Genomic DNA, 26,255 nt, shown 5'->3' on the forward strand with positions numbered 1-26,255 from the left:
TCTCCTAAAAGCCGTTGGGTCACCCGAAGTGGGAGTTTATGGACAATTGGGCATGGTTTAAGGTGTTAAAAATGGCTTTAGAAAGTCACCAAACGGCTTTGAAAATTCAAAATTTTCCCGGGGGGGACCCCCGCACCCCCTGCCTTATTGGTGGTTGCTCCACACCCCCCAAGCCCCCCGGTAGCCCCCCCCCTTTACAAGGTCCTAGAACCGCCACTGGCTAGTTCCGTGTTAGCCATTGAAGAAGACACATGGGGTACCCCACTACACTACAAGTTCAGTAAGCAAATTTAATCTCGCAAAAAGGTATTTATTATACTTTCACTTTCATTTTTTTGGCTGTTCCCATTATTCTATCATTATCTATCCAACATTTGGTCCTACGACCCTGATAAGCAATCCAGTACCTAACTTAAATATTTCCAATTTAATTTTTAACCCACCATCAAGCCACAACAAGAAATAAAATTACAACAGTTAATAAATTCCAAGAAAATCTCTTTTAATAACTAAAGTAACACATATTTCAATTACAAAATTTATTTGGTAATTTTATTCAAGACATTAACCTCAAGAAGTATTTTAAATTATATTTTTATGATTTTTCAATTCAGGAAAAGAATGATTGTTTTCATGTAATTTCATGCAAGCCAAGTCACTCATGCAAGCCAAGTCACACATTCAAACATTTCAAGTTCAGTTCAAGTGATATGGACAGGACCATTGGACCTTTAAATTCCTTCAATTCCACTGTCTCAGAGTATTTCAATTAATTCTTTCAAGTCCACTGTTCCACCAACAACCTATTTTACTTTGTCCCTCTACAGGGAATTTTTGTGCTAGAAGAGGGTAATTTTTCTTATTACCCAGAAGAGTAGCAGGGAATTTTTGTTAAAGAAGAGGGTAACTTTTCTATTACTTCTACATCAAGAGGGTAAAGTGAGTCAACGCCTGCATCACTGCTGGTACACCTGATTTCCCAGAGTTACTTATTTGATTCAAAGTGACTATTCGCACGTCAAAATGACATCACAACCCGTTCTCGTTGCAGTTCCAGTTCCAGTATTACAAAATAATGCAAAGGGAACACAGTTACTTTTTTCCACAACTCTATTGGCTCTCGAACACCATCACCGCAATGATACGGTGATATGACATCGGCCTCGGTGGTCTAGTGGATAGCGTGTCGGACTGACAATCTGATGATTCCGGGTTCGAATCCCGCTGGTCACACTAACTTTTTGTCTAAGATTTTTTCATTATCAGCAAGTTTGGTTGGTTTGGTTAGGTTATGACGGTTTAATTTTATAATTAAAACATTATAAAATTAAATTTAAGCCATTTATAGTATTATTTTAGGAACAGAACTAAGCTATTTTTCGATTAGACCTTCATTCAATTTTTTCATTATCAACAAGTTTGGTTAGTTTGGTTAGGTTATGAGAGTTTGATTTTATTATAAAAAAAATAAAATTTAATTTGAGGCATTTACAATTGTATTTTAGGAACATAACTATGTTTTCGATTAGTAAACATAGATGTGTTTAGTAAACATTAGATTTTTTTCATTATCAGCAAGTCTGGTTAGTTTGGTTAGGTTATGACAGTTGAATTTTTATAATTATTAAATTAATTTTATAATTATTTATCTTAATTTTTGGATCTACAGACTATCAATATGAAGTTTAGAACAGTCTCATTTCATAATCAGTATTTAAATTGCGGGCTGAAAACGTGAAGTTTATTCCATCCATTTCGGCTTATGAGGTTTAGAGGTACTGTTCCTAATACTAGGTTTTCTTTGTGTGCAACCTGTTCCTAAACAGTTATAAAAGTAACTGGATTAGGAACGTAATATGGCGCCATTTGGAACAGATGTGCGCGATAGCGGCGCACGTCTGATGGTGAGAGTAGCCTCTGCCTATTTGGTTTTATTCAATGTTGACATTGTTGACAACCATTCTCTCCAATTTCCATTTACATTGAGGTTATGTTATGACTATATTCTGAATAATACAAGAAGACCCACAGGTTTGGGTGCTTGCTTCCTTCAAGAAAAGTGTGGTGTCTTCGAGGTGGTGAAGTGGTGATCTCTCTGTGTTTTGTGCCTGTGCCTCTCTTATACGTTAATTTCAAAACTGCCCTTTCTTGTTTTGTAAACATCACGGCAGATTTTTCGCTTTTTCTGCTATGCTGGTTGTGATTTGCTTGTTTTGGTCCATGCAATATTGTTATTTTTGTTTTTGCGCCCAAATTAGTTATCAAAATTTTCTTGAATTTGAGATTGTTATTGAAACTTCTTCCTGTTTGTTAACTTGTATTTATTGTTGCTTTTTATTGTTATTTGTTATATTGTTCAATTATTGTTGTTGAAGATTTACCACAAGCTAAGCCAATAAGTCCTGAAGATCAAGCATGTGAGAGAATATTCGTTAAAAAAACACATTCCAGGGATCCTTCTGGAAGATATATTGTTCGACTTCTGTTCTGTGAAAATCCAGTTGACTTAGGAAACACTTTCCACCATGCAGAACGTAACTTTCACGCTCTTGAGCGACGTTTCCAGAGTGATTTCAACTTCAAATCGGCCTATGTAAATTTCATGAAGGAATATGAGGATTTAGGCCATATGACTCAGCTTCATTCTTCAACTTCGACTACTTCAACCTACGTTATTCCGCATCATGGAGTTTTCAAGAACTCAGATCAAAATCAAAATTGAGAGTTGTATTCAACGCCTCAGCCCGCAGTTCAAATGGATTTTCTCTCAATGACAAGCTATTAACGGGCAAGAAACTACAAAATGATGTTTCTGAAATCTTGACCCGCTTTTGCCTTCACCCTTTTGTTATCTCATCAGACATCTGTAAGATGTATCGTCAGATATTCGAACATCCAGAAGATCGGATTTTCCAAACCATTCTTTGGAGAGAAAACCAAAACTCACTGCTTGCTACTTATGCATTGAATACTGTCACCTATGGTGTTAGTTCATCACCATTTCTGGCCATTAGAACGCTACATCAACGTAGCTGATGAAGGTGCTGATTTCCCACTCGCTAGCAAGACTATTTTGAATTGTCTCAAGTTGATCATTGTCTCACTGGTAGCGATTCCCTAGATGAAGCCTTCAAACTCAAATCTGAATTGATTGAGCTCTTAAAGCGTGATGGTTCTGAACTAAGTAAATGGGCCAGTAATTCTCGTGAACTTTTAGAGGATATTGTAAGCAAGTCTCTATTTTCTGGAGATAAGGACCACAATCAGGAGGGTTTAAACGAATTTCGCCCCGCCTCAAAAATAATTACTGCTTCAGTTGCCATCCCTCAACCAAGGCCACTGTACTCAATTTTGGAAGACTTTTCTAATCTAACTAAACTCCAGAATTGTTTTGGTTGGATTTTGAGATTTATTCGTAACTGCCGCAAGGTAGAACCTTTAACTAAAACAAAGTACCTGACAGCGACTGAACGGAATACTTCTCTTGGTACTTTAGTGAAGCTTACTCAGCAAAAATACCTCCAAGAGCACTTAGATTGTATTCTGAAACAGAAGACATGTACTCCTGCAGTGCTACGCCTGGACCCCTTCATCGATTCATCTGGTATTCTACGTGTCGGCGGACGTCTAGAGAAAGCCCAGCTTCCTTACAACGCAAAACATCCTATGCTTTTGCCGAAGAATTCACATCTAACTTATCTGCTTATTGATCATTACCATTTGAATTATTTACATGTCGGCCCTAGAACTCTACAATCACTGCTATTAAATTGTCAATTATTAAAGTCAAATAAAAGAATAGTCAATTTCAGTACAACATTTCAATCACTATTTATTTACTCATTTTACATTATTAAAAACATGTGACATTTAATCTTCACAAATAAGTTATAGCACAAATATAAAGACTAATCAATGGTCATACATATATATGAAACTAGTCATTAACATCTTTCCCCTCCTCAGCTAGAATGGCAATTTTTGTCATCGGACGCCGAAAAGTACCTTTTGGTGTTGTGATGTCAAAAACTCTGGCCAGGTGTTACGTGCATTGTTTTTGTCTACGATTATTGCCAAGTCGTTAATTTCAGGTGGAATAGTTTGTTTGTCTTCATCCATCCAAGCTTATTTCCACTTCAGACTGAGTTCAGGAGTCACAACATCATCCCAACCTAATTTTGTTCTCCATACATCTTGAACCAGTAGTCTCCCTTTTACTGTGGTAGGGGCAATGAGACCTAGAGGATCGAAAATTGACATAGCTGCTTTAAGAATCTCTCGTTTCGTCGGATAGTCAGATTCGAGAAATTCACGTTTTTTGCGATGAAACACAAAGCAGTCGGATTCAGCGTCCCACCATAATCCAAGTACTCGTTCTGTAGGAAGTCGAGTATCGGGCATCAAGTGTTTGGCTTGGCTGGCTTTCAGGTTTTCAGGAATTTTCAAAAGTACTTGTTTTGAATTAGACATTCAGTTACAAATTTGGAACCCTCCAGCTCTATGTATCTCAATTATTTCTTGAACACGTTGTTTAGCTTTCTCTTCTGTGTCGGTCGAATCCAGCAGATCATCCATATATTCTTTAGTCAGTATGGAATTGCTAGCTTCAGGATACAAAGATTGAAACTGTCTTGCATTGTGGTTTACAACAAACAGTGCAGAGCTTGGTGAACATGTTGCTCCGAAGGTCATCGCTTTCATTATGTAGGTATCTGGGGGTTTGGTTTTGTCTTTTCGCCACAGAAATCTTTGTGAGTCAACGTCTTCATCTCTTATATTTACTTGGTGAAACATCTCCTTTATATCTCCCACGATAGCAAATTTTCGTAACCGGAATTTCAACAGCACAGATGGCAATGGATTCAAATAGTCAGGGCCGCTGAGTAGTGCATCATTGAACGAAACTCTGTGAGATTTAGCAGCAGCATCGAAAACCAATCTTATTTTGTTAGGTTTGTTCGCATTCGATACTCCAAAGTGGGGTAGATAGAATGTTCGACCTGTTATGATAGCAGCTTTTTCAGGGCTGAGTTTTCTAATATAACCTTTTTCAATATATTCGTCAATCTTGGTTGTGTAAGCCTCTTTAAATTCCAGATATTTTTCCATTTTCTTTTCAAGAGTATTTAATCTTCTCAGAGCATTGTCATAGCTTGGAGGAAAATTAAATTCGTCATCTTTCCATAAAAGACCAACTTCGTAACGATCTCCTGTTTTCTTTATGGTATCCTCAAGGATTGATACTCCACGTTCTTCTTCTTTTGACAATTTCAGGTCATTTGATCTAGTTTCTCCATATTTCTCTAATTCAAAGGATTTCTTTACCATGTCATGAAGTGAAGATTCTTCATGTGAGAGTAGGGTAAAATTCTCATCCACACGATCTCTGAATTGTGCACAGGCCCACTTTTATAAACGGGCAGACTGGGCATATGCCCAGGGGCGCCGGTGGTTGGGGGGCGCCTGAGGGGCGCCTGAGGGGCGCTCTGAACCACCGCCCCCACTAGGAAAAATAGGGTTTTATCAGCCGGGATTTCAAAAATAAAATGGGTGATTTCAACTTTTAATTAAGTGATTTTCTCTTATTGAAAAAGTAAATAAATACAACAAAATTGAAAATACTCGACTTTCAGGTTATATACCTCGAGTAGTCAGGGAAAGGCAGGCAGCAGTGTGAACCGGGCACACTCACTATACTATCAGAGGCAGGGAGAGGGAGGCCTGCATGGTGGAAGGAAATACATATAGGTGTGCTATTCCCGTCATATGCTGACGTCACTCAGATTGCAAACACCATTTTACCATTGAGAAAATTATAAATACCCCCGCCGCAGCAAACCTGCAGACTAAGCGAATTTCCATTTGACTGATTGGATTTACACTGAAATGTCTACTTAAAAATATAACATTTATTCCCGATTTAAATAGAATTAGTTTAACAAGTACTTAGGTTTGCTGCATTAGGGAGGGTAAAATTGTTTTTTTTTGTAAAATGTTAATAGTTAGTAAGAAATAAAAACATTTTCCAAATTTGATCAAAATATGTTCATAAACAAGCAAACTACAACCGTTTACTTATTCTCCATAAGAATAACATGGGAATTTTAAATTTACAATTTTTTTTTTATTTTCTCCGTAACCGTTAGGCGCATAATAACGCTTCAATATACTAAATTATTTGTTTTTTTAAGCTCTACAAAATGGTTTGGAAATAAATTGCAAAATTTTAAGTTTTTTGGGTCAAAAATGGGAAAAACCTATTTTTACCCCATAAAACCCCCCGTAAACACCCGTTACCATGGTCCGATCATGCTGGATCGCGAACTCGTTCGAATAAACGTAGGTTTACACGTTTGTACCAAATTTTATCAAAATCGGATCATTTTTGCTTGAGTTATCGTGCTGACGGACACACACACATATATATATATATACAGTGGAACTTGGATAATTCGAACCTCAAGGGACCAGCTAAAAACTTCGAATTATCCAAAAATTCGAATTAAATAAGTTCTTATAACCAGGGCCGTAAACAATAAAAACACGTTTTAAATTCAAACTATTAACTTTATTGATACTATTTGAACATTAATTTATTGAATAATGCCTATTACAGTAATAGTATACAATAAAAATAACTTGCAATCGCTCAAACGACAACGAAATTATGTACAAAACTAAAATTAACTAACCTTAAAATGTCCTCAGCAATAGCTGAACTGCACGCAAACTTCACACGATTACCAATAGTCCAAAGCAAAATATTAAGCAAAATAGGCCCTATACAGGACAACAGGACAGAAATAGAAAAATATCGGCCAAAGAGAACTAAAAGTTTGGAGACTGTATTGACTGATTGTTAAACAAAAAACATATCAAATCTAATTTATTGTTTTACAAAAAAAGAAGAGATTTTGGCTTGTTTCTTTGAGTTTAATCTCTCGGCCATGATAAATGATTCTAAAACATCTAATGATTTAAACTGTACATCACCGACATCATTTCTGCTCTCCACAAATCGCCGAATTTCTCTCAGGTAGGTCATGGCGTCGGCTGCATTCGGTACTGGCGTTTCTTCTTCATCGGCCGGTGACCCGACGATCTCGTCCCCCGATCCATCGTCATTTTGTTCCTCGGTGTCGAGGACTTCTGCTACGATGTCGGCGTCAGTTAATTCACCGCACACAGCGACATTTTCGTCTACATTAAGAAAGTCCTCGTACAAGATGGTTTGATTGGGTGCCACATCCTCCCAGCCGTCGATTGGTAGAGTTTCGTCCGTTACAGTTTCTTCGGCGCTTTCTTCGTCGGTTTTAACAAAACCTGCCTTTTTGAAGCAGTTTTTTATTGTTTCCGGCTTCACTTTGTCCCACGCTTGTTTGCACATTCGCGATGCTTCTAAAATGTCCAGCTTTATTTTGAGGGCGTTTCCTTCCCCGGACAGGATATTCTCGACCAACAAACCCCTGTAAAAGTGTTTCAAGTTTTTTATGATCCCTTGATCCATGGGCTGGACAACAGAGGTCATGTTGGATGGGAAAAAAACCACTTTGACATTTTCCATGACAGGTATGGTGTTGTGTGCCGTGCAATTGTCAATGAAAAGGAGAACCTGTCGATTTTCTTTAACAAACCGTTTGTCCAACTTCATTAGCCACTTCGCAAAAAGGTCACTTGTCATCCAAGCCTTAGAACTGCTTACATATTCTACTGGCTTAGACTTGACATTTTTAAAGCAACGAGGATTGGCCGATTTTCCAATCATCAACAAAGGCAGCTTTTGCGAACCATCCATATTAGCACCAACCAATAGCGTGATTCTCTCCTTGCTTAATTTCCCCCCGTGGCACTTTTCGTCCTTAAATGCAAGTGTTTTATCGGGCGTGCATTTGAAAAAAAGACCGGTTTCGTCAACGTTAAAAATATTTTTCGGGTCTCTGTCCTGGATCATCTCTTCCAGATCGTTCTTCCACTGATTAGCTTCCTGCAGGTTCACCGCCCCACTTTCACCACACACTGCCTTAAACAAAATTTTATTGCGCTCCTTAAAACCATCCAGCCACCCAGTGCTAGCTTTAAAGTTTTGCTTCCCTAATTCTTTAGCAAATTGCTCAGCCTTGATTCTAATCAAAGGACCGCTCACAGGAACTTTCTTGTCTCTGGTCTGCTTGAACCATTTAAGCACACAATTGTCGACATCCGGATTTCCTGGCTCTCGCGATCGTTTCCTGTCTTTATCAAATTCCTCTGCACTGCTGAGAATTTTATGTTTATTTTTTAAGTAAGTTGATAAGGTGTTGGGTGGAATTCCAAAGTCTTTCGCGATTTCAGATTTTTTCTTGACTCCTTTTTCCACTTCTTTGATCACAGCGACTTTTTCAGCTAATGTCAAAGTTTTATAAGACCCTGGTTTTTTCGATGAGGTTGATGCCATGATCACTACACAGTTACACTCACTAAAAGTTAATGTATACAGTAGTGCAGTACGGTACGTTAAAACTACAGTACTGTACACGTAATCACTTGAAACTAAAAGTCTAAGACAACAGCAAAACTACGTTAGGTAACGGCCTTCACGCAAACCGATACAGACCACGCACAATGTGACACTGAAAAGAGGTCAGTGGTGGTGGGTGGGAGAGGAGAAAGGGGAAGGGAGTGTAGGGTACAATGACCTGTAGGGCGGTGGCGGGAGGGGAGGTATGAGTCATCAGACTAAACGCAGGCGCGCGAGGGCTGGCACTTGTTCTAACGCAAACATTTCGTCAAATGTGGCTTGGAATATGTTTTTTATTTATTATTTTTGAATATATTTAGAGTAATAATTTAATGATTTGGCACTTAAAAATTCGAATTATCCAAAATAAAATTCGAATTATCCACGTTATTTTAGCATTGTTTTAATACAAAATGCTAGGGACCACGGGAAAAATTCGAATTAAAGAAGATTTCGAATTAAAGAAGTTCGAATTATCCAGGTTCCACTGTATATATATATAAATATATATATATATATATGAATTTGAACGGATGGTGTTTTTGGCCTCTAGGGACCTCAAAACAAAAAAAAAAATCGGTCCCGCGTCCAGGTCTTACCATGAGTACTACGGTAATAGCTTATTCCCTATATGGGAAATTCGCTAAAACAATAACAATCAAATCAAAACAAATATATACTTATATGGCAATACATCAGCTGATTTTTTTGCAATTTGGGTGACGTCAGCAAATTACGGGAATAGCACGTAGGCCAGCTGTAGTCTACAGGCCTATGGTTGATGTGCCCCTCCTCTCTCTCCCAGTCCCACCCCTATCCCCACAAGTCACAACTACCAACTACCGCGCGGCGCGGTAGTTGGTAGTTGTGACTTGTGGGGATAGGGGTGGGACTGGGAGCCCGCGCGGCGCCAGTCCAGTACAGTAATACAGTACTCCTCCCTCAGTAGTCAGTAGGTTGTGTTCGTGTTGTGCCTGCTGCACAGTCGTCAAATCAGTCACAACACAACCTAAACTATGACAGTCACTAGTCAGTGTTGACACTCACACTGCAGTTAGAAAACCAGTAATAAATAAATAGAAGTGTTGATACAAGTAAGTAGGCCTATAAACAGTGAAAAATGCATAAAAAACCTAGTGGAGCCAAGAGCCGCAAGTGGTTGGCTGAAATAAAACAAACTCAAGAAGCAGTTTTAAAGATAAAGTGAAATGTATTAACCAGTATTTCCACTGATACGGAATTGAAAACTCCCTCCCGAAACAAAACTGGTAAAAAAACATGCTAATGTGCATGATATATATGCATAGGCCTATAGAAGAAACACAGAAAAACAGTAGAATCTCCATTAGTAGAATCTCGTTCAATACGTGTGTAATGCAATAAACTGCACACTGAACTGCATACCGAAAAATAATCAAATAACTGCGTAGTGCATTAAACTATTGGCGCAGGGAAAGGTGCATTCGCATAGCAACTACTGTCAAGTTCATTGCACTCATCCCAACCCCCAACTCACCTGCTGTGAATTTCGGCGAACTGATGAGTCAACCCCCTTCCCTCTTCCCCTCCCTACACTGCTGTGGTCAAAACCTTTATAGTTATATATATATATATAAGGGGGCGCTGCTTTTGGGTTTGCCCAGGGCGCCACTGACCCTTAACGCGGCCCTGATTGTGCACACTTCCCATGTAGAGTCCAGCCAAGAAGGCACCATGACAGTACTGGGGCGTTAGTAGGACCTTCAATAATCTTACGGGTTAGAATTAGGTTACAGTTGTCTTGGCCTATCAAGAGAGTGGGCCTGACACTCGCTAATGGAAGAGGTTGGTTGATCGAGTGTAGGTGTGGCCAGTTCTTCCTCACTTTGACACTGTCTATTTGTTGGTCTGGTAACTCTAAAGTGGACTGAGTTCTAATCCCTTTCAATGTTAAGATTTCATCCTCGTAAAATCCTTTTATTTTTAGGTCTATTCTCTTTGATTGAGATTCAAAGTGTCTTGTGTTGTTAGACCAACAAGTTGTCAAAGGAACAATCTCACCCTTGATACCAAGTTCATCGGCAATTGATGAATCCAGAAGTGATACAGTCGAGCCGTCGTCTAAAAGGGCATAAGAATCTACCTGGGACTTGGGACCGTACAACGTGACAGGACAAACACGAAGCAAAACACGGTTTGATATGTTATTCTCAAAATGATTACCGATTACTTCATCTCTAGATTTTAACCCTCCCTCATTTCTTTTTATTGGAGGTCGTTCAAGATTGGGGTTATGTAAGAGACGGTGAACGTACAGCTTACAACCGTTTATACTACAAGCTCTTTTAGATTTACAAAATTTAAGTTGATGTCGTTTGAAACAAGAAAAGCATAGCTTTTTCTCACCTACCATTTTCCACCTTTCGGAAATATCAGCTTTCCGAAGTATAGAGCATTTGTATTATCGTGCTTCCCACCACAGAACTCGCAGGTACTGTCGGTTCATTATCATTCAGCCACTTTACGACTTTACTCTCAGATTCTCTCTCCTCTCTCTGAGATATTAAGCTTTGACTTATGCTTACCTCAGATCTGCAGACTTGACTACCATTTGCCGATAGTGATTTCATAGAAGCCCTTATTTCCAGCATTTGTTTACGTCGCTCTAGCTCCCTCTCGTCTCTAAGCCGTTGTCGCTCCATTTCCTTCTCCATCTCCAGTCTTTGTAGCTCCATATCCTTCTCCTCCATCAGTCTTTGTCTTTCCAGCTCCTTTTCTTCATTTTCTCGTTCCAGTTTTTGTATTTCCTCCAACTTCTCAAGTTCTATTTCCATTTGTCTCCTGCTGCTTGATGTTGCTGATTTACTTTTTGTTTTCCTTGAACTACTAGAAGTAATAGCTGGGTTGTCTCAATGCTACTCTTTGAATGTCATTGTTTCCATTCTCAGAAACATTCTTTGATAATTTGTCTGTATCATGATTTTCATTCTGATCAGGGGTATACCTTTTTGGAGGTTTAACTTCCCTATTACTTTTTCTGTAAGACATGGTTCTTTTTTAGTTTCGGCACCAATATTAAATTGTCGATTATCAAAGTCAAATAAAAGAATAGTCAATTTCATTACAACATTTCAATCACTATTTATTTACTCATTTTACATTATTAAAAACATGTGACATTTAATCTTCACAAATAAGTTATAGCACAAATATAAAGATTAATCAATGGTCATACATATATATGAAACTAGTCATTAACAACTGCTTTGCAGACAATTTTGGATAATATCTGCCCGCACTGTCATTCGACATAGATTAGCCAAATGTGTTACTTGTGCAAGATAAAGGTAAAACTCCACAACCTTTTATGGGTAACTTACCTGAAGAGAGAATAGTTTCCACTCGACCTTTTCTTAAAGTCGGTGTTGATTTTGGCGGTCCTTATTCTACCAAGTCTGATAAGTTGAGGAAGCCACAACTTCTTTAAAGTTCTGTTTGTCTGTATGGCAACCAAGGCTGTGCACTTGGAAATGGTGTCATCCCTTTCTACTGAAGCATTTCTTGTCGCTTTCAAGCGATTCATTTCTTGAAGAGGTTTATGTAGTGACATTTCTCTGACCAAGGAACAATTTTTGTTGGAGCGAATCGAGAACTTACGGAGCTGTATCAATTCTTCTCTCAACAATTTGATTAAATTCTTCCCAAAATTCTTTCCAAATCAAGGAATCACATGGCATTTTATACCCCCATCCTCACCTCATTTTGGCGGATTATGGGAATCTGGCATTAAATCAACAAAACACCACATAAAACGAGTTCTAGGCAGTCAAATTTTAAACTTTGAAGAATTTTCCACACTTTTGACTCAGATTGAGGCTATTCTCAACTCACGACCCCTCTGCAGTCTATCGTCTGACCCTAATGAGCTCGAACCGCTGACTCCTGGTCACTTTCTAATTGGCCAACCCTTGGTTGCTTTACCACAAGCAGACTTCACTTCAACACCTATGAATCGACTGTCACGGTGGCAACTAATTCAACAAACTCTACAGCACTTCTGGAATCGTTGGAATCTAGAATACTTACAACAACGACAAAAATGGTTCGTCCAAAATCCTAACTTGAAGATTGGCGAACTAGTTTTATAAAGGATTCAAACTTGCCACCTGCATCATGGTTAACTGCCAGAATTATTGAAACTCATCCTGGCGAAGACGGTATTGTCCGTGTTGTGAGCGTCAAAACTTCAAATGGAGTTTTCAAGAGGTCAGTCTCAAAGCTCTGTCCTCTCCCCATGGAGTAAGAAGAAGTATATTTACATACTTCATAGAAGATTTTTGTTTTTTGAACAAGGTGTTTGCTTTTGTTTTTTCAATTTTGTGTTACAAAAAAAAGGTATTTTAAATTTTTTTTTTGTGGGCGGTATTGACAATCAAGTTTAACAATTTCCCAATCCCTTAGTCACCCAACCTGTATAACAAAGTTTTTGTAAGGGTTGCCTTAGTATCAAAGGTCAGCCCCAACGTTATCTCTGAAGCTAGTTCCATGTTAGCCATTGAAGAGGACACATGGGGTACCCCACTACACTACAAGTTCAGTAAGCAAATTTAATCTCGCAAAAAGGTATTTATTATACTTTCACTTTCATTTTTTGGGCTGTTCCCATTATTCTATCATTATCTATCCAACAATATTATTATGCCCCTAGCACGTAAAAACAAAAATTGTTACCCAACGTGTTATACATTTTTATGTAGGTAATTGAATACACTACAAGATGTTTATGTTGGTTTGAAGTAAAAACATTTGGTACAAAAGTTGTATGCTAAATACTATGAATTTTTTGTCATAAAATCGCTAAAATACAAAAACATTATTTTAAATAAAAAAATATTTTTACCATAAACTTTATGACTTTTTTTTATTCCTTACTTCATTAGCTTTGCAAACATGTATATATCATAATTAGTATACACATATATAATACAACTTTTTACAACACAAACTAACACTGTACGGTTTTCAATTTTTCCAGGTTCTCCGTTTGTTATTATATTTCGCCCCAAAAACTTATAAAAAAAAAATTTCCTAACATGTTATATATTTCTATGTAGGGAATTAGATTGTCTACAAAAAGTATATAATGAATTTCCCATAAAAAGTCTGTAAAAAAATACCGAAGCCGCTTTTGAAAAAAAAATTTTTTAATTTTTTTCACTTTACCGAAAAAATACACTGTTTTAATCATTATTATATTACTATTTCTAGATTCTCCTGTTCTTTCCAAACAAAATGAATATGAGGTTGGCTAGGTTTACTTGTACGGTTGAATTGTTACGAATTTTCAAAAAAAGGTCTACAAAATCGCCATAATGGGTTGGCCATTCCCCACTTCTAACATTGGCCACTGCTAGGGTTAAACTTATTTTCTAAAAAACTGAAACCCTAAACTAAAATTATGGCTTCGACATTCCCTAGTTCTCAAAATTATCTTTCTTTCAACACAAAAATTATGAAAATCCGTCTAGTGGTTGATTCAGAATCGTGAAATAAAAAAAACCCTGTCATGTTTTAATAAATATGATGTGATAATTTGAATCTTGAACAAAGAAAAAAAGTGGTTGCATGAAAAATGAAATTCAGTAAAGAATTGTCTAATCTCTGTTCCTTTAGTTTAATATTATGATAAGGATCTTGTCCAAGTAGCATATTGTCAGCAGTAATCTTGTGGGTCTCCACTTAGAACTTAGGTTAGTTTGGCATACAGAAACATTGCAAGCCTTATTACTCATAAAATGATTACCAATACATGAAGAAGAAATAAGATTCTGAAGACGGCCAATGCGCACTTTGATTCCATCACAGTAGCCTTTCTTCAGCATAGCCATGAGGTCAAGCATCTCTTTAAACTGGGGATCCCTAGAGAAAAGAATTTTCTAAAAACAACTTGGTTCTATCTGGAAAAAGTTTCTCAGTTGGATGAGTTGAGGATTAAAAAAAAATATACTTGTTTTAAAAGTTTATATTAGGGTATAATAAACAAAGAGGTTAACACAACTAGCTTTGAATTTGTGGAGATTTCAAAGTAGCAACCTTTTAGTGTACAACCATTGACTTCTGGATTCGGAAGTACAGAAAATAAGACATAATATCTTCAGGGTAGAGGGCCGTGATCTTTTTTACCGTAGTACTCATGGTAAGACCTGGACCCGGGACCAATTTACTTTTTTGTTTTGAGGTCCCTAGAGGCCAAAAACACCCTCCATTCAAATGCATATATATATATATACATGTCCGTTAGCACGACAACTCAAGCAAAAATGATCCGATTTTGATAAGGAGGGCACATAGAACACTTGTAATACATCAACATAAACTTGATGCTGTTGCGAGTAATTTGATGTAAAATTGGTTTGTGTGTACAGTTTTTTGAAATAAATATAACTGAAATTGGGTCATTCTTTTTTAATCACCCTATGGTACTCAGAATTGTACTAGAATGTGTAGCATGAGTAGTCTCTCGCAAGTTCGGATTATTGAAAATGCCGCATTACTAAAAGTATTCTAAAAGCACCTGTTATTTAACTGTTATATTATGTGATTCTATTGAATGTCTAATATTTCATTGTCAGATGTTCTATCTAAGGTTGTATTTTGTTTATGTATGAAATGTTTAGTTTTCTGTCAATTATCTTATCTGAAAAATGTAGCACATTTTAAATTGAACTATAGTGTAGATGTTGCTCGAAATCGGGCAAGTGCAAAGAAGTACAGGAGTTATTTATAAACAAATAACTTGTTTAAAAACTAATAACAGTCATAATTTCCTATGATTTTAAAAGAGTCAACTAAAAGATTATTAACTAATGGAAATACTCACAATTTACATAACAGTCCTATTCCAATTTAAAGGGTTAATTTTTAACAATCAAACTGCCCATGGATGGGAAAAGGTAAGCATACAATTTAAGTCAACATAAAAAGGCTGCCAGCTTATATAAAGTACCGTACCTAAGCTATTTAGCCAATTTTTAGACAATAAGGTGTAGGCTACTTTAGACTCTACAGGACAGAGTTAGGCAAAAACTGGCAGAACTCTGAAATGGTGTTATTTATCATAGGCTTGCTCGTATGCCAAATCCTTAAAATCAAAATGCAATAACTAATAACTTATATCATTAGCCCTCCGAGTGTCCCTTGTTTTGGCATTAATGTCTGCCTATTTTTTGCTCATTTGCAAGGTTTTATTAAAACGGATCTGAGAAGCTTGAAAACAATGTTAATTATACTGTTCTATATACCATTTTGTTTGGAAAATCATGGGCTTCAATATTATACATAGAAAATAAGGAATATTTGTTTCAAAAAATTTTTTTAGCCACTTTGTTCTAAATTTTATGAGGATTACAAATATATAATAATATAAGGAAGTAGATTTGCAAATAAATAAGTTATATGCAAAAAACAGATTTCAGTACATAGCGTTTAGCTAAGAATGCATAGCCTAACCATAGCTAGGAATCTGGCTGATAATTTACATCAATATCACTACCTACTTCTTCAGGATCATCAACCAGCCCTTCAAAATCACTTAAATCTTCTTATAATGCACCACGTATATCACTACTTTTGATTTTTAACACTAAAACAATGATAAACGTAATAAAACACATCAGTCATCGGTCCGAGGTTAACTAAGCTGTTTACAAATACGCACGTCAGCTGTCTACTACAATATTTTCGGAACTAAAATGAATAGCGCTTAGAGACAGACCTCCGGAGAAACCTCTGAATCTGTCAAATAAAACGATACCTAACTCGATCCAGTTCAATCCGATTTTGTCAGTCATAGAGCCTTCGCCGTAAACAGTGTTTGTGAGTCGCTGCAGCGACACAAAACACTACACAAAGTGTGTTATGTGTCGCTGCAGCGACAAATAACACTCGGAGGGTTAAACACAAACCAACATCCAAAACTATACACATTTTTAATACAACATAGATCATTTACACATTGACTGTTTACAATTAACATATGTTCTTCTGACTATTAATGTTTGCTTCGCAACTGGAAAAATCTGTTTCATAATAATTGAAATAGATTTATAGTAAATAATCTATCATAAAGTTTTAGATTAAATAAACCTCCCACATAGTTAGTTGTTTTATTATTTTTTTTTTTTTTGGATCAGCTGTCTAAAAATTGTGAAATAGGCATTTGACAGTTCTGGTTGTTTACATTTAAATGTCAAAGCAAATGTAAACATTGTGAATTTTCTCATGCTTCCATGGAGACCAACTATTCATTTAAAGGGCCCCAGGGCCTCACTCTCTAATTATTTCCCTAAAAAGAAAGTTTCCTGCACAACTTCACGTTACGCTCTTTCCAATGACACCAAAAACATGTCAATCGGCTCAGTAGTTTCGGAGGAGTAATTGTCACAAAAATCCTACTTGCGTTTTAAATAAGTATATAGATAAAACCATATAAATTTGGTTTGCAAACATTTCTTGTTCTAACACTTTATTCAACTTAAACTTTAATTTTTAGTATTCAAAGTTCTTCTGTAATTCAAGCGTATTAAAAAGATCTAAATGGATAAATATTTTAAGCATAAGTGTCTATCTTTGGACCCTAAGGACCCTCATTCTGATCGTCAGTGCAAACATTGGAAAACCACTTTCGAGAATTTCATGGAAGAACTATGTGCTGCAGAGGATGATCAACTAAAACTTCTAACTAATTTTGTGGGCTACAACATACATGAAGTAATCTCAGAAGCTGATTTGTATACCAAAGCTATTTTAGAGAGATAATAATAGCAATCTAACCTCATGTGTTCCTCGCGGATCAAAAGGCAAACAGTGGGTCTCCCTGATAACCTCCAGTAGCGGCTAACAAATGCAAGTTCCGTCTTGATGTCATCAATGAGCAAGGCCATGTCACGGTAGAGGTAGAACTCTGACACCTCAAATATCAGAGGGTAGCACAACACTGTCATCCCACACACTCGATACACCTGACAACACAATGGAACTTCAAGAAGGGCTAGCATCCATGAGTGAGCAGCAGGATTACAGTAGAACCTCTACCTCTATTAACCGTCACTCTCAGGGCCAAGAGCATGGTGTTTAAGTGAATAGACGGATAACAGAAATCCTGTTACAAACCTATACAGTAAATTGATTCAAAAGGTTTTGGAACTCTGTACAAGTAAATAAAACATACTAGTGGCCTGTAGGGACCATAGCCCCTAATTTAGACTAAAAAAATAACTATATATAAAAAGACAAATACTTGAAATATGTTTTTGCTACAAACGGATTTAAAAGTTTGGGTCCACCTTGCCTGTAATGAACAATTACATGGTAGTTTTGTGGTGGTTCCCCATAAGTAGAATTAAATACTGCAGTGATTTCAGTAGCGCTAGGTTTATTGAATCGTCATAAATCCATTGAAATATTTTTGACAAATCGAATTTCCAGGTCATGGTTTTGCTCCTGACACATCTGATGCTTTTTTTGTAAGATTGCGCATAGGGGTTAACCAACGATCACATAAGACCAATAGATGGAGCACACCTATCTAACTAACATTAAAGCAGGTGAAGCCAGGTCCGCCATCTTACTTTAGCGTAGAAGCGCTAGATGTCAATGAAAACGGCATCAAAACTCAATGTTCCGCTTCAAAATAACTCGACATTTAGCCTACTTAGACTTAAGTTATATGGTTGAAACTTCGTATGAGTGAAGTCAATAAGTCTATGACACTATTTGTTTTAATTAAAAGCTTAAAAGTTAATATTTTATATTTTAAATCTTCAAATAAAGTCGGTCCTTTTAAATGAGTTTTAAAATATGACATGAAAAAGTTCGTCGGCTGCTACTTTTTTTATTTTTTGGACAGGTAAATTAAAAAACGGTGGATTTTGTAGCTAAAGAGTTGAACCTTTTGGATCATATTTTTTTTAATTTTTAGCTGGTGTAGTTTGGTTGTAATTTAAATTGTAATATAGGGGCTACCCGCCGCGCCGCGTTGCGTCATGCGGGCAGATTCTGCCTACAACCTCACTTGTAATACAGTTTAGATACTCAAGTTTGGAGCTATACGGAAAATTTAATAAACTAATGAGAAAAACAGGGAGTACATATAAATGTTCTTCGTTTTATTTGTTGTATTAATCTAAAATTTAATATTTTTTAGCTCTTTCACAAAAATTAATATGACAGTCAGAATATAAAGGAGAGTTGTATAAGGTGAGTTTCAGAAACTATCTTGTGACTTATGAAAATTCATACATTGTAAACCAAACGCCAGAACTTTATTACATTTGAATACGATATAGATACATATATTATAAATTAAATTGTAGCTTTTCAGAATTTTTCTTTCGGCCAAAAAGTTTTTGTTGTTAATTATGTACACTAACTTTTTCTAAGAAACGGTAAACACTAAAAAACAAATTAAAAGCGTATTTTGAAGGTCATTGTGTTAGTAATAGAAATATTTATAATACAAAGGCGTATTGTCACGGATATCATTGATATAAACTATCATTTAATTAGTTGCGCCCGCTATTAGAGCTCATCACAGCCAGCAGCCGCCATCTTAGTAAGTATTAGTGAAAAATACTGGCTTCATTATGGTCCTTATATTTCCTCTGCACTCTATTTCTCAAACCCAGCAATGAGGTTTTTCGGTTCTTTGGTTAGTGCCCAGGAATCTGACCCATACACTACTTACTGGGATGATATGATTCCAGTTTGGTATCTACTAACACCCTGCAGCTTATTGGAAAATTTTCTAGAAACCTACTACACTGGTTGACTTTATTTGAATTACCAACCAAAAATTTGGTATGCCAACATAGTCCTGACATTATTAAATGCATCGTCCATGCCTATCCTTTGTATCAATTTCACTGCATTAACTGCTAAAAAAATTAGTAAACAAAGAAAAGTAAAAACAATAACAGATAGTTTGTTTTGAAACAGATGTTTAGATAAAATTACATTCATTTGAAAAAAGAACTTGTCTTCTGTGGAAGGAATTTGAAAATGTAAACACTCTAGTAATTTAGTGACGTAATTGTTCTATGTTTATTATCCATACCATTATCCGTTCTAATATCTGTGACAATTACCCACTATTATTGAATTTATGTAGCCTACATCCTAATTTCACATATTCATTAATTCAAACTATAAGATATTTAGTTGAAAAATAAAGGTGTAAATGTAAGCCTACTTGCAGTATCCTAAGTCAATGATAAAATCGTGTTTCATCCATGTCATCCATCTGTTTATCTCTGAATAAAACCAGTAAAACAATTTGCATAGGATTTTCTTTGAAAACTCCTGGGCAGAGCCTCTCGATTTGTATACGGCAATGGTCTTACCTATCTCTGTGGTCTACTTATCTCTACTAATTTTACTTATTTCTTATTTCCTATAATCATTGACTAAATAAAATAACCTCATAGTTCTATAGAATATTTTTATATCCATCCAGCTGTTAGTTCAATCAAGGCCACATTAAAAAAACAGGCCGTAATGCTCGTCAAGCATGGCGTCACGATAGAAGACGGCAATGACGTAATTTTGCCGTTTGTGATCAGCTGCTTGTTTTTTAATCTTTCATTGGAAAATAAATAAATAAATACTTATACGTCATAGCCGTCTTCTATCGTGACGTCATGCTTGACGAGAATTACGGCCTGTTTTTTTAGTGTGGCCTTGGTTCAATCAAATTATATTGCACTAAAACAAACAATAGTTTAAAGACTGTTCTAAAAATAAATTAGATTATCAAGTATTTTAAAATGTATATTTAATTAACCTGTCATCCCCTTATCAAATAAAATGAATGTATCAATTATTATAACATTGCACATAGTATAAAGAAGTCAACACTACGTATGTATTTTCATTTCTATCCAAATGCTGAATTTGTGTCACAAACTCTGAATGTTTACAGCTGTTACATTAAGCAAATTGTTTTATACCAAAAGCTAATCTAGAATGTTTGCTTCGGCTGCTAGATAAAAAAAATTTAAACTGAATTTCTAAAAACTGAATCCCTCAAATTTATCTTTCTTTTAACACAAAAACCATGAAAACCCGTCAAGTGGCTGATTCAGAATCGAGGTTCAAAATCACCACACCCCTAGTAAAAAGAGTTTTGACATTGCATTAGCAATATTTTATCCAAATATATTTCAACAGATCAACAACTAAAAATTTGCGTTTGATAATGGTGAGTGTATGGGCTGCGTCGGCTTCTGCCTATTAGAGTGGGGGAAGCTAGACCAAAAACAGCGAAATCCAGTAGTTCTTTACATCATTGATTCCGAGTACAAAAAAATCAAGGTCATATTGGGAGATGTTGAAGCACCTTGCTTGTGCCTAGAGCCCCGACAGGCCGCATGGGACGTCCGCTGAGGCCCAACTTGGCGTTGACTCCCAGGTGTTGGTACACCTGCACCAGCTGATTGGACGACCAAATCTGTACAGGCTCCACCTCGTGGGGTGTCTGCGTCTGGATGCCGTAGGTGGCCATCATTGCCTGCAGTCGCATCGACTCTGCTATCAGAACAATCTGCACCACCAAGTCTGTGGCTGTTCCCTTCAACATTTCACTTAAATTAGTTAATGTTTATTGTAATGAATGTTATCAGATATTGACAGATTTTTATGTTCTTTCACAAAATCATAGAACTCAGATAAAAATCTTCACCACTTTTGTAAAAAAAAAAAACTGAAATTTCAAAATATTTTGATTAACTTATTAAAATAAATATTGGAAAAAAACCCAATACAATATTATTATCTACACATAATAATGAGTAGGTACAGTTCATGAATGTTTTAAATTGGTTTTTGTTGGATACGTTATGCTTTAGGACTAATAATTTATTATGAGCCCTGTTTTAACAGGAATATGTATGGTATTTAATGTATGTTAATTTATAGTAATGTATAATAATTTTGTTTTAAGTAAGAAATTGTGTCTTAAACTTCAAACATGTAATAATAGTTTTTTTTTTCTACAGTTACACGACAAAGTTGGCTTCCTTTCACTGATTATAGTACAGAAAGCTGCTAATTGCTGCATTTACTTACTTTGTTGCACGGTTTATACTTTGGCGCACACCAGGATTCCAACAAAACAACACAAAACAGCGTGGTTTTATTATACACATAATTCGTGTACGCTTGGAAATAGGTTGGCAACACTTAAAGATATCATTACTATGATCAGCTGATTGACTATTTATACTACGATTTAACCTGTCATTTCATGTTTTTGTTTAGATCCCATTTTCCTTCAACGCTTGTTTGAACATAACCCAAACTGTAGTATTTGAAAGATTAATTATAAGTGGGCCTAACATGTTTAAAAATAATGAAATCAGTGAAAGTGATTGGAATATATGTGTAGACCAGAAGAAATAGGAGAAACTGCAAAACATGTTTCATTAAATCTGTTACCTGAAAAATCAAGAAAGAAGTTTGAATGAGCATACAATCTTGATGTGCAAGTAAGAAAGTTACAAAATTGTCAAAAAATGTTTTGTTAGTATATTTTGCACAACAATGTACTTGTTTATTCTGTTTTTATTACTGTATTGTATAGTGTTTGAAAGACTAATTATTTATATGGTTTATAGTGACTGCAGGAAAAATATAATGTGTAACTGTGTAATTGAATTAAATCAAAATTGAATTAAATCAAGCAATTTTTTAATAGTTTTAAAATACAAATATAAATTATTATTACTTATTATCAGTGTTGAATCAAAAGCTGAAGGCAAATAAAAAATTACCCCGCCGCAGCAAACCTGCAGAATAAGTTTTTCCATTTACCTGGCTGGATTTCTACTAAAATATTCCCTGAAAATTGTCAGATTTATTTCCTATTTAGATAACATTAATTTTAATTAGTACCTAGGATTGCTGCTATAGAGAAGGTATTGGGGTGTGTGTTTTTTATTGAAATGTTGATACCTTACTATGAAATAAACAATATTGCCAAATTTAATCAAAATCTTACTATAATATTATAAATGTGAAAGTTTGTGTGTTTGTTTGTTTGAAGTTCAATCACACATAAAGTACTAGAGGGTTGGGCTGAAATTTGGCATGATGATAGCTCACATTCCCGAATAACATATAGGCATATTTTTATCTCAATGATCCTTTCGGGCTCCGCCCCAGTGTTTCTGCAGTTCCCCATGTTTAACATTATGAGTATCTTATATATTAAAAAATGGGAAATTCGCTAAAACTTGGTTTTTCTTTTCCGACTACGTTTGGCTCTTCTACCCGACTGATTTTCATGATTGAGGTCTCAAATTGAAGGTATGCACACACAGATTTGCCATTAAGCATCATCGGCATATAATTATCTTAGTATCACTCGGTTTAAACCAAATTTGCTCCCCATGTATTTCTCATGGGAGTTAAATTTGGTTTCTCTTTGCCGAGTTCATTTGGCTCCTCTACCCGACCAATTTTCATGATTGAGGTCTCAAATTGAAGGTATGCACCCACAGATTAGCCACCAAGCATTGGCATATATTTTTCTATAATCCCACTCGGCTTATATGTAAACGAAATTTGCTCCCCATGTATTTCTTATGGGAGTTGTTTAGGCTAGGGTGGTGAACCACGATCACGAATACAATATCACGTACATAACATGCATACACTTTGTCGAACACTGAGTTACACATCACGGGTGGAAATTACACGTTTTGTTTAAATCAGCGACGATATTAAAGTTCCGCCGTATAATTTCACAGTCGTCGCAGGTAAATAACAACATTACCTGTACCACTAGTCGGCTGTCATGGCGTTGTGTTGTGAATCGTGACAGCGCCAAGTTTGAACTCGTGACGTCGTCAATCAGCTGGGAATTGAATCAGCTGATTCCCCATCCCTAGAGGATTAGGGAGGGGGAAAGAGAGGAGATCCCTAGTGGGCTAGGGATGCGCAAGACATTCTAAGCCTGCAATTTCCAGTGTTAGGACGTGTGCCTTGATTAGTGATTTTGCCAAGTTGAAAACGTGATTTTGCGTGTAGCCAAAGTGGGTAGTGAAGCTCCCTAGATTAATCAGGTAACTCACCGATATTCTTAATAGTGTTTACTATTATTATTTAGCGATTAACCCTCATTTTATTAGTTTGTCTATAAAATCCTTTATTGGGTGTTAGAACCTGTTGAAGACCGTATTAGCATATGCTAGGGTTAGCACGGGGTTTATTTATGATATAATACGTATAAACATAGTTTAGAATTTGGGTTTATAAATAATATTGAGGGTGACGGGGTTTTAGCAAATATTTTGCCGAGATATTCAGTTGGTGTTGAACTGCTGCGGGCAAAGTTGAACCGGTCTCTGCAGGTCGTGCACGCCAGCATTCAGCTAAGAAATTAAGTGTTAAGGTTGACGAAATGACGAAACTGCAACAAAATTTCGTTGAACGTTTTTTTCATTATTTTTAAATTTAATTTAATTAGGTATTCCCAGGTGTGAACGATGATGATGGTACATTAGCGTTGTTGGTTACTGGTACTGAGTTCACACCTGATTCACACTACACATTTGAGCATACAAATCTGTACCGGTGATAGGTTATTTAATTGATAATTTACGAACCCTGGAAACTTCCCAGCACGCCGACTTGAGCGATCCGCTGGCGAGAGTTGGTGACGACTTTCCCGCTATAACTACAGAATAGAGTATATATTTCGAGTGGGAAAAACGGCACGTTATACTATCATAAAATGTTAAATGGGTATGAGATTGCATTATCACCCGAGCAATTAACATAGGAAGCCAAATAAAGTGACAACTATCACATAGTGAAAAAAAACTTTGATGAGCTCAATTACTTAATTCATATTAACAAGACTACTTGGAACTTCGCTTTGAGTACTTGTAAAAACTGACAAAATTATTATTGTCATGACAAAATATTTGTGAGATCGCAATTGCATCAATGCCCTAGGACAACAAACAACAAACAAACAAATGACAAACCTTTTCTGTGCTTCTAGACCTACCCAATTATCACAATCACAGAAAAGTTATAGCACAGCAACCGATATCGAAACCGATGTTTTTTATATCAATTCTCGATTTTGGACCACCAACATTAAGAGCCGACCCACCCCTCATTTTTACCCATTAAACCTATCCCTCAATTTATTTTACTTACCTACTACGGGCAGTGATGTAAAATAACCAGGTATTTAAAAATCGGAGTAAATACACAATATTCATAAATACCCAGGTATTTTCAAATTTACACTAAAATTACATCACAGGGTTATTTAAACCTTTTAAAACATACGTAAACTTGCTTTTCAGATCTGAGAAGGCTATTAAAATTGACAAGAAATTGGTCTTTCCTGCTTAGATAAACAGAAAATGAGTAAAATCAAGTAGTTCTTACTTGAAACATTCAGAACATCTGAATATGTGAATTCGAATTTTAAGTAAACTATATAAATTAATTAGGGGTGTGCGAGTACTCGAATCTTCGAGCTTTTTGGTCGAGCTTTTCATTATTCGGCTCGGCTCGAGGCATTTTGAAAAAGCTCGAAGTTCGAGCCGAGCTTTTAATACTAAGTCAAAACTAAAAAAACACTTAATTTGGGTCGTAATTGAAAACAATGTTATCACAATTCTACGTTGTTCATGCATTCGAGGTTTGATAAGCACGAACACGAACCTCAGCTCAGTCAAGACGCAATGATTATCGATCGTAATTTTGAGGAGATACAGTAGTAAAGAGACAATCTACCACCTATCCTATCGCGTTGTCTTTCTAACACAGCTATTCGTATCGTAATACACAACGCAGTGTGAGTGCGTGATTGGCTCGTCGCTATGACGACACATGGTTGCCGTGGCAACCTACAGTGCGCACTGAGCACTGCGCCTTGTGTGGGAGGGGAGATTATACCAACAAACTATTTCAGGAATTCTATTTTGGGACCGATGGAAGATAAGGAAGAAACTAAAAGTGGTCACGTGTGCAAATGTAGTGGGCGACACAATAAGGCTGTAAACGAGTATCGTCATGCCGTTGTTCCTTGTTTGTTTACATTTTCAGATTCCTTATCAAACGCCCCTATCTGCTATCTCTCTTTCTCTCTCTCTCTCTCTATCTCTCTCTCTCTCTCTCTAACAGTGTACTGATTAAACAGATTGTGGTTGACGACTTTTCTACTTATAAGATTCCCTGCGGTTATTTTAGTTCAATCAAACCCATAACCTTTCTAATGTTTATCAAAATAATTAATTAATCTGTTTTGTATTTTATTCCCTTTAAACCAACCCCTATTTACCATCTATATTTTATAGAATAAAATGTTTGTTTATAAAGTTTGACTGGTCACACAATTTTGTACCTATTTTATTTTGTTTAAAAGTAGGGGTGTGCGGATATCTGAAAAATCGGGTAACCGGGCCCAAATTCGATATCCGACACTATCCGTTATATATCCGGCTTTTCGGATAGACAATATATTTTGACGTTTTGGACAAAAAACTAAATCTCCATAGCCACCATTAGTTTCCCAGGACAAAATTACAGCAATACGTTTCCAACGACCTAACAGCAAACGGCAAAGAAGCCTTGTATGATGCAATACTGATAACTAGTTTAGTCGTTATCGGCTGTTTTGCTTTACGATTAGATTCGTCTGGAACGAACAGACATAAAGCAGAAAAGAACTACAATGGTCAAATGAAAGTCAACTCGTGCT

General features: G+C 36.3%; 1 protein-coding gene across 4 annotated transcripts in view; it reads right to left on the minus strand.

The window, feature by feature from the left end:
* The window catches only part of LOC128983568 (probable phosphorylase b kinase regulatory subunit beta), a 231,684-nt gene that overhangs the window by 68,908 nt on the left and 136,521 nt on the right, over positions 1 to 26,255 (minus strand). For 3 of the 4 annotated variants that reach the window (XM_054402888.1, XM_054402889.1, XM_054402887.1), the window contains 3 exons: positions 20,871 to 21,101; positions 17,309 to 17,496; positions 14,280 to 14,395 (listed from right to left, as the gene is read on the minus strand). In XM_054402888.1, the coding sequence (XP_054258863.1) occupies positions 14,280 to 14,395; positions 17,309 to 17,496; positions 20,871 to 21,101 (535 nt within the window). The remainder of the gene's footprint in view (positions 1 to 14,279; positions 14,396 to 17,308; positions 17,497 to 20,870; positions 21,102 to 26,255) is intronic. The other variant, XM_054402890.1, reaches the window with a different exon arrangement.

Source organism: Macrosteles quadrilineatus, unplaced genomic scaffold, assembly GCF_028750875.1.
Source record: "Macrosteles quadrilineatus isolate MER2022 unplaced genomic scaffold, UCM_ALF_1.0 Scaffold_1__1_contigs__length_201487025, whole genome shotgun sequence".
In the NCBI taxonomy this organism is placed as follows: Eukaryota; Metazoa; Arthropoda; class Insecta; order Hemiptera; family Cicadellidae; genus Macrosteles; species Macrosteles quadrilineatus.